Source organism: Engystomops pustulosus, chromosome 5 (genome assembly GCF_040894005.1).
Source record: "Engystomops pustulosus chromosome 5, aEngPut4.maternal, whole genome shotgun sequence".
NCBI classification, from domain to species: domain Eukaryota; kingdom Metazoa; phylum Chordata; class Amphibia; order Anura; family Leptodactylidae; genus Engystomops; species Engystomops pustulosus.
This window is the reverse complement of record NC_092415.1, coordinates 85,631,622-85,648,485: the sequence shown is the minus strand read 5'-3', so window position 1 is coordinate 85,648,485 and position 16,864 is coordinate 85,631,622. Positions and strand designations below refer to the sequence as shown.

The window sequence follows — 16,864 nt, the reverse complement described above, 5'->3', positions numbered from 1 at the left end:
TTTTGTTTAGTTTTTAGGCTCCCCATGGTATTTAAACCCTAAAGGGTTCTATCACAATCATACTGCCCTATTATATTGTCTACATACTGACTATATACTGCTTTGATGGTTAAGGCTTAAATGGAACCAAAGCCTATTAATTGTCACAGTGCATTGTCATTGATAAACATCTGTAAACGGCCAGCGCCGAAGCCCAGAATTATGGAATAGTAAACCTTCCTGTTGGCAAGAAATTAAAGTAGATTTTGCATTGTCACCTAGCTCCCATTTTCCTGCGGTATTACCCCATTAACTGTCAACCTCTGTTTCATGCTGTAGCAGTAGCGTGACTAAAGACATGCACCACCACAGGCCTTTGAATCCAAAACAAAGCTGTAGATGTGCATCACCACCAGCCTCTGTATACAAACAGAAACTGCTAGTTAAGGATTGGCAGAAAAACAGGAGTGGGGAGAGATGTTAGTATAATTTTTTTTTATTCTTAAAGTCCCCTCCCCCTGTCTTATCTGTAAAAAAAAAATATCATATTCCTGGATAAGCTTGTTTTAGATGGCAATGTGAGGACTTTGAAAGACCAACCTTGTCCATAGAATTGAACACTGTTTTTGTACTACTTTTGTCTGACATATGTCATAGCAAATACTTATCTCTTCACTCACCTTAAAGAGAACCTGCCATTTAAATGAACCCACCCAAAATAAATACTTCATTAACCCCTTTAGGACACTGACGGTTTATAACGTAAGACTAATTTCCATTTTCTGTATTCTAAAAATAAAGCAGAAAAAAGGAAACCTAGAGAGGATGGCACCTCGTTTAATAGCATCACAAATCGGGTGTTCTCCTGAATATCACTTGATGCAATGCATATAACCCAGTTGGGGGTGAATAAATGTCAGTTAGATCCCAACTAGATCCATGCCACGGTATACCTAAACGGCAACAAGTTTTTGGCCCCTATGTGCAGGCTGCCATCAATAATTCTGGTGGCCAGAAAAGCATATGTATAAAAAAAAAGGCAACAATGGTGCTGATATACACTCACTATAGCAAGATTGGTAAGAAAAAACTAGTTCTAATACAAATGTATTATTTTACAAAATACATATAGCAATCAGCAATTTTAAAAATCTATCTATATCTTGTTATGCCATTGGCACTTCATTATGAGATCCAAAATGTGAAACTGCTGATTGCTATATGCATTTTTTTAAAGAATACATTTTTATTGGAATCTTTTTTACCAAACTTGCTGTAGTGAGCCTAGAATCGGTGTGTGGTTGGACCATAAAAATCCCTCAATGGAGCAGTGAGGATATGAGTCTATTAAATAGTGGGAAACAAAAATGTGGTCCATTCTGTGGTATCTTCTGTGTGCTAGTGAGCGGTATGTATAATCTTTATGAACTGATTGGAGGATTCTCCACAAGTTTATCAGTTTCAGGTCTCTCAGCTATTTTCTTAGCCTACACAACTGCAAGAGAGAGATGGCAGACTTACCTGTCGTGGAATCTACTGAGGGTTCGAAGGTCAGGTTAAGGTCTACACCGGTGATAATGTGCAAACTGTCCGAGAACTCAACCAGGTCTTGTAATAGTTGAACACCCAAGCAAACTTGTTCCTGGTTAGGAGAGCAAACATTAGCAATTTTATATATCCGTTTGGCGTGGAAGATTTAGATTTTTAGAAATATCTAGTGACCCTTGGGGTCTATTGAAGAGGCTAGCAAGGAGTGTTGGAAGATTTTATGGATGCCTATGGACACACCCTTGGCTTTACGGTCAGGATAGGCCTGCAATGCCAAATGGAGTAATAGGTTGTTGGGCACTTGGGAATATGAAGGGCACAGATATCTGTTTCTTGAAACATTGCTAGCATTACTCTTTTACGGTGTAAACTATATAGAATTTGGCTTCTCTTAATTGGTGCATATAGTCCTCTGTCATTAAACGAGTAGAAAGAAAATATGGACATATTAGCAGTTCCAGCAGTAAATGGGTCGGTGAGTTGTGTATGGGGAAACACACAAGGGGTAACGAGAGACACAAAAGACAAGGGTAACAGATTTACCCTGGTGAAGGAGTCAATTGTAGATGTAGTATCCCCCTCCTTCCCAGAGACACTATTCACGCTTTTAGGAAGATTGTTAACCCTTTGAGATCTTCATATGGAGGTGTTAACCCTTTGAGATCTTCATATGGAGGTGAAATTTAGAATGGTCCGATTTTGTCAGTAAGTCATTCATTTAGCTCTAAAATTTACACATTTCACAAAAGATAAATTGAGAAAATCCATTTTACAATTTGTTATACAATTTTTGCCAAGGATGGAGACACCCCACATGTGGACATTAGCAAGGTGTAGCAGGAAAGGAAGATCTTGCATTGGCCTTTAGAATTTAGTGTTTGTTAGTTGGTTCATGCCCGCAGTTTTGTGAGCTATAAAATATTTCTTTTCCATTAATGTTGCCATGCTAGGGCTTTTTTTTGGGGTATGAGATGCATTTTTCAGTGGCACAAATTTGGGGTGGCTATGTCCTACTCATCAAAATTTATAAATTTTTTTGTTGAGGGAATTCTCTTATTGTTTTTTTTACTTTTTTGGTGATCACCATATACCCTACGCAACATGTTTGATTTATTCGACAGGTCAGTACAATTATGGCTTTCTAGATTTTTGCTTGCATTTTACTAATTTTGTAGAATAAAACCTAGTCTATATAATCTATATAGATCTTATAATCTATCATTTTTGCATTACCATTTTCCAAGTGGTATAACTCTTTTAATCAATAGTCTATATAGATGGTTGAGAACTTGTTTTGTGTTTATGACAGTACTATTTTTGTATCAATATATTTTTTGATCACTTTTTATTGCATTTTATGTGGGATAGGATGGGTAACAAAAATAGGTAACTTTTGGTATTTAGCACAGTTCATCGTGCAAGTTTAATTGTGATTTAGTTTTATTGTATAGGTTATTACAACTGTGACAATACTATATATCTGGGGTTTGCGTGGTGATTTTCACTTTTTTATCTTATATGTAAATGTTATTTCTAATGGGGCTTTGGGAGCTTTTTTAAATTTATTATTATTTTTTTTTAATTTTTTTTTACCTTTTATTTACTTTTATACTTGTCCCACTATGAACATTGCTAGTTCATTATAATACCATGCAGTACTGATGTATTTCATGGTTTTGGAATTATGCTGTTGCATAGTCTGACACTCTGCCTAGAGGGTCCTGTCATAGACAGGACCTTCAAGGCATATACTATGCACAGCCCTGAGAACTTAACTCAGACCCCATGGTTGCCATAGCAACAATCGGTGCCCCTGAAAACACTTCGGGGGCGTGATAGTGCAAGGAAAGTCCCTCCAGGCATTTCAATGCCACGGTTGTGTTGAACTTAGCATTTCAAGGGTTAACACCCACGATGGGAGCTTGTTTACACAAGGATGTCAGCATTAGATTGTTGCTGACACCCCATGTTTTCCAATGGTGTTTCAGCTCTGATGGAAAAAAGCATTTAAGCATTTTTAAAAGCATTACCATTATTCCTAAATAGTTTATATGTACGGCTGTAATGTTAAAAATAATAATTTGTCAAACTTATATGCAACTATAAGTCCAATCACACTGATTTCTGCATATTAAATTTTACTTCTACTGCCCTGCCTCCTCGTTCCTGATTGATAGGTCTCAATGCTGGGACATGCTGCTATGTGGAAAATTGAGAGAGAGTTCATATTTGCAATGTCTACCCCATGTATGTATCTGATCACATAAAAATCACTGCATGCCTCCATGGAGGCATGGGGAGGAGTAGAAGTCCATGGAGGCATGCTGTGTTTTCATGTGATTGAATACATACATGGGGTAGATGCTGCAAACGTAACTGGTAAAGGACCTTAGATGACATCAGCCTGGTCACATGACATTAAGTGCCAAATGCTGAGAAGAGGCATGGGACATGGGGAGGAGTAGATGGGAGGGGCCTGCCAATCAGGACACGCTCTTTATGATGCCAAGTAATATAACAAAAAGTTGATTTATGGAGATGTAAGGGAAAGAATTTTTAGCTAATAAAATGTCAGTTAGTTAATAGGACTCTATAGGAACCTGTTACTCGCTGTATTTGTGAAAATTTGATGACAGGTCGACTTTAAGTTCTTTTTCTCTAGACAAAAAAATTTTAAGAAAAAAGAACTGCTGAGTATGGGATGGTTATGAAATGACAAGTTGTTAAAGAGTCATATTTAAGTCAAATCTAGAGACTTCACTTCAAAAGTCCTTATATATGGTTGTGTAGTAACTAGAAACATGTCTTTGGTGTCATAGAACAAATCATTTATTTTCAGATAAATATACTGTATGTGGTTCTGGGATCTACTGAACCGGAGACACAGAAATCTAAATACATAGTTTAAAATGTGTTGAAACTGCAAAGCATGTTTGTAGGTGCTATACAACTAAAAATAGAGGAACCTAAAGTGACACTCCCCCTGCAGCATCTAAACGTGTCTGATCTAAGACAAATCTGTAAATGGGTAAGATTTCATGTAAAAGAAGGAATTCTAGAGGGCGCTAGTAAAATCTGGTCAAAAGTTCCCTTTAAACTGCCTTGTGTACTGTTATATTTTTCTACCAGGGAAAATAAACATATCTGCATGTGGTTAGAAAATCCTTTTAAGCAGTGTTATTCTGAATGTATGGCCCTTTCCCATTCAATATTACACCCAGTGGCGTAACTACCGCCGTAGCAGCCGTAGCAGCTGCTACGGGGCCCATGAGGTTCAGGGGCCCGGGGATGCACGGACCCTGTGGTCAGTGCTTTGCCAAGTGGTCCGGCAGTGCACTGCCAGGTGCCTGGCACATCGTGTCCCCGGGCCCCTCCCTCTGTGTTCCGGCTACCGCCCACCTCTCTCCTGGCCCACCCTCCACTCCTGGATCGCCCAGTCCCTTCCCCGTCCGCCGGCACAGGTAACCGCGGCCCGCCTACCCCCTGCATAGCGAGGCACAGTTGATGACCACGCCCCCCGCCCCAGCGAACGCACCCCCCTCTCCCTCCAGCTCCAGCCAACGCATCGCCCTCTCCCTCCCGCCCCAGCGAACGCACCCCCCTCTCCCTCCCGCCCCAGCGAACGCATCGCCCTCTCCCTCCCGCCCCAGCGAACGCATCGCCCTCTCCTTCCCGCCCGGCGAACGCACCCCCTCCCCCGCCCGAGCGCACAACCATAACACCCCCCCCCCCCTCCTGCCCGAACACCCGCCGGAACAACCGCCTGACGCCACGGCCGGGTGGTCACCTACACATCCTAAAAGGTAAGTAAATACATATGTATTTATCGGTCTGTATATGTATATTGTATAAATATATATGTATATACTGTGTATATTGTATATATATATATGTATATACTGTGTATATTGTATATATATATATGTACATACTGTGTATATTGTATATATGTACATACTGTGTATATTGTATATATGTATATACTGTGTATATTGTATATATGTATATACTGTGTATATTGTGTATATATATATATATATATATGTATATACTGTGTATATTGTGTATACTGTACATACTGTGTATATTGTATATTTGTGTATACTGTGTATATTGTATATTTGTGTATACTGTGTATATTGTATATATGTATATACTGTGTATATTGTATATATGTACATACTGTGTATATTGTATATATGTACATACTGTGTATATTGTATATATGTGTATACTGTGTATATTGTATATATGTACATACTGTGTATATTGTATATATGTATTTACTGTGTATATTGTATATATGTACATACTGTGTATATTGTATATATGTATTTACTGTGTATATTGTATATATGTATATACTGTGTATATTGTATATATGTATATACTGTGTATATTGTATATATGTATATACTGTGTATATTTTATATTGTATATATGTATATACTGTGTATATTGTATATATATATATGTATATACTGTGTATATTGTATATATGTATATACTGTGTATATTGTATATATTAATATAGCGTGTATATATGCATAGATGCAAATGCTGTATTTATTGTGTGTATATATATAAATATATGTATATGTATGTGTGTTTTTGTATATGCTGTGCATATAGTATGTATGTATATGCTGTATATACTGAATGTGTGTGTATTTGTTGTATGTGTGTATATTCTGTATGTATATGCAGTATGTGTGTATTTGGTCTTTTTATACTGCATGTGTATATATGGTCAGTGTATATACTGTGAGTTTGTATACACTCTGTATTAGTGCACAAATGTGTGTGTATACTTGTATGTATATGGGTGCAACTATACACGTGTAGAACTTTATGTGTGTGTATATATAAGTATATAAAGGTGTGTATAAATTTGTGTAATTGTAGAAATATGTCTGTGTAGGGGCAATTCACAAGAACGTATGGGGGACGTATATCTGGCTGCAATTTGCTGACGGATATACATCCCTCATAGGCGACTATAGTGCCTCGGCTCGGTACAGTGAGCACAACGAGTACTCACTGTTTCGAGCCGTGGCCGCAACAGAGATCTGTGGCCATAAGAATGACCATGCGGCTCTATACTCTATGGAGAGGGGAGGGGTGAGCCGCGATCACCTCCCCAGCGCGTCTATTGTGTGCCTGCCAGGCTCTAGCCTGGCGTGTACACGTTTATGTGAATGCAGCCTACATATGTCTATTTTTTTGGGGGGGAAGGGGGGGCCCCATGCAGAAATCTGCTATGGGGCCCAGCCTCTCCTAGTTACGCCACTGATTACACCATACTGTAGATCATTATATTCTTGTCTTAAATGACGGAAAAACAGTTGCGCTGTACATGTTTTTTTTTCTAGATGTGCTGAGGTTACTAAGGCCTGTGGGTAAATTAACGACTTCATTTTTTTTCCTATTAGATTTTTTTATGTCCTCACATGCACACAGTTGAATTTTAAGATACTACACTGCTTCTTTCTTAGCATGCTGTAAAAATAACTATCATTCTTTTACAGCTCGTCAAACATGAATCTTAAAGTACCAGTTATCATATACTGGCATCAAAAAATAAAGCAGAAAGCAATTTAACGCACCAGTAGCGGTTGCCTATTAATCGCACCCAGTATAAGGTAGCCTGGGAGACTGTGTGCAAAGAAGGGGAAAGTAGTGCAGTAATGTATGACTAGCAAAGAAAACACATAACATCAATGTAGTCATTTTCTAATTACAAGGCTGTTTCATAAACTGTAAATGCTAACATGGGAAAATTAAATCACAGCAATTTAATTAATAAAATGCTTTAGACACTTAAACCCAAATGTTCATGTCCTGAGGGTTCCATATCAATAACAGCAGCTCTTGGGTACGTTTTAGGATTTTCAAGCAATCATTTGCAGATCTTGTACTAATAAAATTGGTATTACAAATACCATTAGCCTCTAATTGTTTTGTTTGGAAAAAAAAGCGGACAGTTAAGAGGATATTTATTTTGTTATTTATATAAAATTAAAATCTTGAGAAGGAAACCAGTTACAGCTTTACTCAAAAACTCTCAGCAAAACATATTGAGCTTGAGAGCTTCAAATATACAAGGTTCATGCCAGTGGTCTTAAAAGAATTTAACTTTGTTTGTCCTTGATAACTAAAATGGTTTAAAATCTTTTATTCTGTAAAAATTCTGCAAAAAATAAACTGCTTCTAGTTAACTATTTTCATTTATCTTTTCTTTTACAAACAAGTTACTAAGCAAAATATTTAGTTGTCAAGGAGCATATCCAGGCAGCAACCAGCGATTGGCTGCTGCCGATGTTCAGGTTGTTTCCCCCGGTGACATCACTGGGGACCTACCTGAGCATATTCTCTGCTGATGCAGTGCATGGGATACAATATGTTGCATCTGTCCCCCCATTGGCTGCAATGGCCTCCACTGTACATATGCATTGCTCAGTAGAAGGGAGCAGGATGGAAAGAGGTAGGTTGCTGCAGCTCTCCATCCTGTGTTTCCAATAGAATAAGATCTATACTGTGCATATTGAGGCCAAGAGGAAGTCTCCTGCCGCCAGTATATGAATATGGTTATGCTCTGCGTATACAGTGGGAGCTTTCCTGGCGTATACACTGCATATCACAAAATCATGATATGAATATTGAAAAATACAGTGGCTACCCACAGCTGGTACAATGTACCATTGTGTGACAACTAGTCACAATACAGCCCAGTCCTCGTAAGTTATTAATATACCATCTTGTTCACCATTCTGTATCTGCCAGAGGCTCTGGGAAACGGGTGCTAGTGCTATGATCCAAACACAATATCAATAATGTAAAACACTAGTACTAATAGCAACAGTATATACCCACCTCTGCTCCCATGCCTGCATCTCAAAACAACCGCACCTTAACAAGCTTCCATCAATTTTTATACCCCATAGAGGAGTTGTGTTCAAACCTATCAAAGACTGTGGCATTAATCTAATATTATCACTCCACAAGTAGAAGAATCCTCCTACCTTGCTCTCCTTGTGCCATGCTGTCTCCATCCAAACCATCTGCATTATTTAAAACAGTTTAACCCAAAAATCTTCAGATGTTTATAGGACATCTACAACCAAAATGAAGGATTTTAAGCCAAGCACACTGACATAGTGGTGTGTGCCCCATATGGCAGAGTCTACTTCTTAAAACCTATGTAAACTGGCGTCTCAGGTTGCACAAACGAGGGAATAAGAAGCTAAAAGAAGAGCAGACCCTGTCAAGGGGAGCACACACCAGTATGGCAGTGTACTTGGTTTACGATCCTTCATTCTGGTAGTAGATTTCCTTTAAGTAATCATATTATTAATAATGACTTAGTGAGCTAATCTTTGTAAGGCCTAGGTTTTAGACCCCAGCAATATCATACTAAGGTTGACTTTCTACGACATACAGGTCAATGTGAGTGCAATACCTGGACCCTCCATGAATCAGCTGCTTTAGGTTGACGCTCCACCATAGGAGATATTCATGTACTATAATACTGATAAAACAATAATAATATAGATCATTCTACTTCACCTTTATTTTACTATGTGTTCTTATTTTAGGACTTATTGTCCACTGTATATATTGAAAAAGTACTCTGCCAGGATCAAATAATTTATTTCACCCTACCTCTGTGCTGATGGGATTAAAAAAGTCATATCTGTTAATTAGCTATTAGCAAACGTTTCCTGTGAATAAATTAACATGATAAATGGAGACCAAGCGAGAAAAAAAAATGAATATGTTAAATGTTTGCCCTTCTCACTCCTGGCTTCTAACCGCTCTCTCTGTGCATGGTCCTCCAGCCCATTAACTTGCTATTTTACCAATTGCAGTTGTTTAACCAGGCAAGAATACATAAGGGAGATTAGGACATTGAGATCATTAAGGACCAATTTTGTTATTAGCATATATCCTTTCCTTTGTGTGATTTTTGAGTCTCATTATTTATATGGCTATTCCCCTGTTACTGAAATAAGTCAATTTTAAATTGGATAGCTCAAAGTTCGTAAGTGGGGGATTTGATGTCAGACTAAACATCAAATCACACCAATATTCATATTTCTGCATTTACTTTGAAGATTAAATTGGAATTGGCTCTAAATTTGTTATCTTTATCTTATTTCAAGTGACCAAATAAGCCATTAAAATGTATAGGATATGTTACTATGAAAATAGAAATGTCCAATGAATATGACTTGATATTGTAGTGCTAAACATGTGTGACAATGTACAGTAGTACATAAGTTTATAATGTAAAATACTTACACTGTCCAAATAAAGAATAGCTGCCCAATTTACCTTGATGTATAAGTAAGGACTACATATAAACCTTCAGTTTCTGGTAAACCTTGCCATATGTGCTCAAACTATTGTAAAGAGATTTTCGATAAATCACAACATGATTTCAGTATCTATTTCTGGGGCCAGAGGTCCGCAGCCTTTCAAATGAACTATAAAGGTGAGTGGCATTCTAATATGTAAGATTTGACTGCACCTATCAAAAATATAAGTAATGTGGCTTATGCTTAAGTATTAAAGGGAGTCTACCAGATCCCAAATCAGCCCCCAAGTACAATGCCCAAATAAATAATGGGAACACTAACACTATCCTAGATCTCAAAGAATGAAACAAAAAAGTTGCAATTCTTTACTCATTACATAGTGGAATGCATTGGAAACAATTCAGTATAGCAATGAGCAAAAGTAATATCCTATGGATGTCTGGATTTGGAATGATACTCAAAAGTGGAAAATAAAATTTCAGGTCTAACCAACTTCAGTGGAAATGCTCAAAGACAAGGAAATGAGGCTCAGTAGTGTGTGTGGCCTCCAAGTCCCTATACGACCTCCCTACAACACCCCAACTTGCTTCTGAGGCACTGGGTGGCCTCCTGAGGCATCTCCTACCAGACATGGATTGAAGCATTAGTCAACTTCCGGCCAGGCTGTGATGCAGGGTGGTATTGGTGGATGAAATGAGACATGATGTTCCAGATCTGCTCAATTGGATTCCTGTCTGTTTAATGAGCAGACAAGTCCATAGCATCAAGGACTTCATCATGCAGAAACGGCTGACACACTATAGACTGATGTGGCACAGCATTTTCATGCATTAGAAGGAACCCTGGGCCCACTGCATCTGCATATGATCTTACAATGGGTCTGAGGAGTTCATCCCGGTACCTAATAGAAGTCAGGGTACCTCTGGGTTGGCGCTCCAAAGAAATGTTTTTCCACACCATAACTTACCCATGGACATCAGAACATTCCCCATGGCGTCTCCAGAAAAATACAACTAACATTGTTGCCACAGCTAGCATTGTAGTGTCATTCTGGAAGAGCTGCACTACCAAAGCAACTTCTGCGGTTTGTATACATTGCCTCTAGGGGTGAGAGCACCTGTTATTTTGAGTAATGATAAATTAACCTCTTATCGCTCTGTGTCCGATATATCACTCAATGTATTGGACACAGTGCTGTTGCCAGGTCAGCTCAAGATCGGAACTATGCGGCATCATAAAAAAACTATGTGGCAGCGATCTGAGTGAGCTCTCCTCCGTGATTGCCTCCAAGGTGCCATCTTCGCGGGAGTGCCGACCGTTTCAATGGCAGAACTGAAGTCCAATAAGGACCCCAGGGCTGGCCGCAGGCAGTGCCAGTATAGTCCTGTCTGTGTCAGTAATGCAGGGTATTATCATGTAGAAGCAATCAGATGATTGCTTGTGAATGTCCCATGGTGGAAGTAATAAAAAAGATAACAAAAATGTTATTAAATAAAAAATAAATCAATAAAAATGCCCATTATCCCTATTAATACATAAAATGACATATAATGTGAAATAACGGCAAAATCATTACTTAAAGGGAACCTGTCATCAGTAATTGCTCTAATGAACCAATAACAGTTTCTAGAAGTTTCTAGATGATGTTTCGTTCATGGTCCATTGTTGTGGCATCAGCCAGAAAATCCGCCAGAAATCAGCCAGAAAAACAGTAAACACAGGACCATTTAAGTGCAGAAAACATTGAAAGAACACAATTCTTCACATTCCAGATGTTCGTGAACCTCCACCTAACTTAGCGGAAGATAAGCACGAACACCTGCAAAGTGAAGAATAGTGTTATTTCAATGTGTTCTTACAAGGAAAACATCTGTAAACATGTCTAATGTGTTATTCTTCACTGTAAACACTGTTCTTCACTGTCTTTTATTAACCCCTAGGCGCACCAGGACGTTATAGTACGTCCCCGGGGCTAGATACTTAGCGCACGGGGACGTTCTATAACGTCCTGCTTCTGGCACCGACTCACGAACGGAGCTGGTACCAGAAGCAGCGGCTGTCAGCTGTCTGAGCCGGCTCCGATCGTGGGTGTTAACCCCTTACACTCATGCTTGACCGCGGCGTGTAAGGGTTTTTGCGTTGTGGATCGGATCCCCCGTGCCGCTTACCGGAGGATCGAATCCACTTCTGGGCAGCTCCAAGGACTGGCATGTGCCCCGAGCTGCCCGGTCTCCCTGGCAGTCAGACCCCTTCCGGGTCTGACTGCAAACTGTCTGAGCATGCGTCTGCATGCTCAGACAGTTTACACTGCTCTACAATAAAATAGTATTGTAGAGCAGTGTATTGAACTTGAACCAGTGATCAGAGCATCACTGGTTCAAGTTCAAGTATTTATAAGTAAAAAAAAAGTCAAAAACACTAAAGTTAATACATTAGAATAAATAAAAAATAAATGCATTAAAATATAAGCCCCTAAAATGTCACTTTACTATAAAAACACTTAATAAAGTATAAAAAACACAAAAACACAAAAAAAACCTGCATATTTGGTATTGCCGTGTCCGTAACAATCTGTATAATAAAACGGAATCGTTATTGGACCCGCACGGTACACGCCGTAGAAAAAAAACGCAAAAACGTTCCTAAAAAAGATGATTTTTAATTAATACCCTAAAAAAATGCTCTAAAAAGTAATTTAAAAAATGTTATGCACTCCAAAATAAGCCCACTAAAAAGAACAACTCTTCTCACAAAAAATAAGCCACTAACCAGATTTGTCAGCCGAAAAATAAAAAAGTTATGCATATGAAAAGATGGTGATGCTAAAATGAACAAGATTTTCTCCAAATTGGTTTTTATTCAGTACAATTGAATAAAATACACAATACCCCCACATATTTGGTATCCCTGCGTCCGTAATAATCTGCATAATAAAACAGAATCGTTATTAGATCCGCAAAGTGAACCCCGTAAAAAAAAAAAAAAAAAAGCTCCAGAAAAAAGATGATTTTCAATTAATACCCTATAAAAAATGCTCTAAAAAGTGATTTAAAAAATGTTATGCACTCTAAAATAAGACCACTAAAAAGAACAATCCTTCTCGCGAAGAATAAGCCATTAAACAGATTTGTGAGGTGAAAAATAAAAAAGTTATGCATATGAAAGACGGTGATGCTAAAATTAACAACATTTTTGCCAAATTACTTTTTATTCAGTAAAAATGGGAAAAAATAAAAAATCTATATAAATGAGGTCTTTTTGTAATCGTGGCGACCCATAGAATAAAAATAATATACTATTTTTATGGTATGGTAAACGGCCAAAAAAAAAAACATAAAAATCTTCCTGAAAAGTGATGATTTTCATTTCCTCCACCAACAAAGAGTTAATAAAATCTCACCAATTAGCCTATAGATTCCCCCAAATTATGTACCAGAAAAGTGCATCTCATGTGGCAAAAGAAATAAGCCCCTATAGGACCACATTAAAAAAAAGAAAAAAATTATAGCCTGTACAATGTGACATAGCAAATCTGATTTGGATGGCGCCTCCTTCCCTTCTATGCCCGGCCGTGCGCCCATACAGCAGGTTACCACCACATATAGAGTATCCGTGTACTTGGGAGAAATTGGGTATCAAACTTTGTGGAGCCTTTATTCATTTAATCCATTGTAAATGTTTAAGTTTCCACCCAAAATGGGTGTATTGTGAAAAAATTTGCAGACGGCACCTCCATTTTGTTTTAACCCCTATAAAACACGTAAAGCATTAGCAAACTAACAAACGTGGTTGAGGTGTGTAGTTTCCACAATGGGGTAATTTACGAGTCTCACTATTATTTAGGCCTCTCAGTGTCAATTACAAGTTGAGCAGGTCCATCTAAATACGGGTTTTGGTGATTTTACAAAAAATGGGAAAAATGATACCTAAATTCTGAGCCTCATAACATTCTAGTAAAATATGTGGAATCTTAAAAAACCATGCCAACATAAAGCAGACATTTGGGAAATGTAAGTTATGAATTTATTTGGGTGCTATAACTGTCTGCATCAAAAGTAGAGAATTTAGAACGTTGAAAATAAAGAATTTTTCCAAATTTTTGCTAATTTTTTTTTTTTCATAACTAACTGCAAAAGATTTCATCTAAATTTTGAAACTAATTTGAAGTACAATGTGTCACGAGAAAACAATCTCAAAATCCCCTGGATATCTCATAGTGTTCCAAAGCTATAACCACTTATAGTGAAACAGGTCAGATTTGAAGAATGGGGCCGTGTCCTTAAGGCCAAAAGAGGCTGAGTCCCGTAGGGGTTAATTTAATGCTCAATCTCGAGCCGGCGAGATACTCGTCCCAGTATGCTAATACTCAACCGAGCAGTATACTCGGACGAGTATACTCGCTCATCTCTAGTTACAACCTTTTAGTAATACTAGCACAGCACTCATGCACCAGAATTTAAATCTACAAGAGGTCCGGCTTGGGGTTAATTTGAGCTATGTCAGGCTCCAGGGGTAGTGAACCCACTGGACCACTGCAGACAATGACGTAAGCCGGCACCTGGGACTGGAGTCTTAGTGGTACCCGTTGTTCACCAGAGCCCGCCACAAAGCGGTTTGGACTTGCTGTGGTGTCGTACTACCAGGTCGTTCCACAGGTCTGACTTTGTCCACAGTGGCAGCCAAGGCAAGGTACACAGACATCAGGCAGAAGGAGGTCAGGACTGGCAGGGCGGGATCAGAGTCGGGGAATGTAGCAACAGGTCAAGGCAGGCAGCAGAGGAGCCTTGTCAGGAACGGAAGCAAGGTCATAATGGGAAATCACTATAAATGCAAAGAACATGGGAACAAAGCTTTTTCTAAGGCTGTGAGGCACAAATATCTGTATACTACAATTAAACTACAGTTTCCCCTATGTTTTCGTACCACAAAACATATAGTACCCCATAAGTAATTTACCAACAGTACCCAATATGTAATTTATATGCAACCCCTCCCTCCCCAGAATGTACCTTCTTTAGTGTGGTCTTTATTAAAATACAAAAAATCCATAACTATTCCATTCAATAACATTCCTTTCTTGTCTGACTGGGTTGTCTGCACAGGATTCAGCAGAGAGATATGGGTAGCGTAATGATGTCCTTGCACCACCTGTGTCATAGAGAGGGTCCACTACTGCACCACTCTCAGAATACTTTATAGCGTTAAAGAGCACCTGTCACCCCAAATTAGTGCCCCCATCCAAACATACCTACTAAATCTACTCCCTGGCCCCTTTCTAATGCTGCCCATTTCAAAGCCCTGGCATTAATCAAACCTCAGTAATCGGCGCTTAAGCATATGACACATAACATACATGCTGTCTGATCGATGGACGGGCTTATTCATTAGGGGGCCGTCCAGGCACCCCTCTTCTCCACAGGCCACCACTCCCCCAGGCACCAGTTCTTTTCCTATGCACTATATGCCGGCGGTTGTGGCATCCAGTGCGCAAGCGCTCCCGGCTTCATGCTCTCGGCACTTACTGCGCATGCGCAGTGTGACATTTGGAGCCCGAGGGAGTGGGGGCCTGTGGAGAAGAGGAGTGCCTGAACAGCCCCCTAATGAATAAGCACTTGTACGTCTATCGGACATCAGGTATGTTATGTCATATGCTTAAGCGCCGATTACTGAAGTTTGATTAATGCCAGGACTTTGAAATGGGTAGCATTAGAAAGGGGCCGGGGAGTAGATTCAGTAGGTATGTTTGGATGGGAGAACTAATTTGGGGTAACAGGTCCTCTTTAAGGACCTGCCAATATACTTTGACAGGACTGTACTTTTGATAGGCCCCCAAAACTATAGAGCCCATTGGAGGCACGCCAATACCTAATTGCTCTTCTTTGCACCTGCTGTGTCTCATGAGCATCTATGCCTTTCTTCATACATCCCATGACTTTATTGTTGTTTATATAAACTTACTGTCCAACAATATCCCCCAAGTCAGAATTTTATTATTTGATACAGAATTGTACATTTCCAGACAAATTACAACAAAAAACTGATCCACTTTGAATAATTTTACAACATCTTTTAATTTCAATGAGCTGATACTCCACATAAGGGGATTTCTGCCTCCCAGCAAATGGAGAAAAACACTCAGGTCTCTGGACTATTCACATTTTAAAAAATGTTTAAAATATTGCAAGGCCAAAATGTGGAAACTATTAATGAAACAGATTTTAAATCCTGAATTTATTTTATCTCTTTATCCAAAATTAATTTCCATTCCTCATGGAATTATTTCAATATTTTAGACTTTAACTGGAGATGAATTCCTCACCTGCTCATGCCTTCTGGATATAATCTGTTCAATTCATAATACTGAGAGCCCCATTCCTATCCACTTTTCTTATAATTATGCTATCATTGCATTTTAATTCTTTCTCAAGTCAGATTTAGGTTTTTTATTGATAATATATGGCCCTATTATATACATAATTTAATACATTTAATAAAATCTACTTAAAGTCGATTTGTATTTAAAATTAAGAAATGATCAATCTTTTCCATAATATATAATGTTTTTGAGATGCAGCAGAAGCAGCCAGAAATTTCTAATTGTCAACATTATCTACTCATTATAGATGTTATTTTAAAGGGGTTGGCCATTGACAAAACTTTAATCACCCATATGATACTTATTGTGTTAAAGTTCAGGAAGCAAGACTCGGGACTCTGGAGTTGTTATGATGCAGAGGGTGTGCAGACAGTAATGGCTGCATGGCCCCTTCCATTCAGTGGAAGCCAGCAGGACATAGGATGTCACAAGAAGTCCTGTTAAATGGGTAAGTACTATACTGGTGATTCTATTAAGGTTTTAAACTTAACCTGTTAAAGTTTGGAATTAGTGGCCAACCCATTTCAGCCACATATATCTTATGTTTTTAAGCTAAGTTCACAGTAAATTGTTGTTTTAAGCAACCATTTTGGGAAAGTGGACACAGACATTACAAAGTCAAGCAAATTACAGCCAAATATAA

At 38.6% G+C, this 16,864-nt stretch overlaps 1 protein-coding gene across 1 annotated transcript in view; it reads left to right on the top strand.

Annotated features, from left to right (window-relative positions):
- The window catches only part of SLC35B3 (solute carrier family 35 member B3), a 79,744-nt gene extending 63,109 nt beyond the window's left edge, over positions 1–16,635 (top strand). Inside the window, exon 10 of the mRNA XM_072152563.1 lies at positions 16,537–16,635. Coding sequence (XP_072008664.1) covers positions 16,537–16,597 — 61 coding nt within the window. The 3' untranslated portion in view covers positions 16,598–16,635. The remainder of the gene's footprint in view (positions 1–16,536) is intronic.
- The last annotated feature ends 229 nt before the right edge of the window (positions 16,636–16,864 follow it).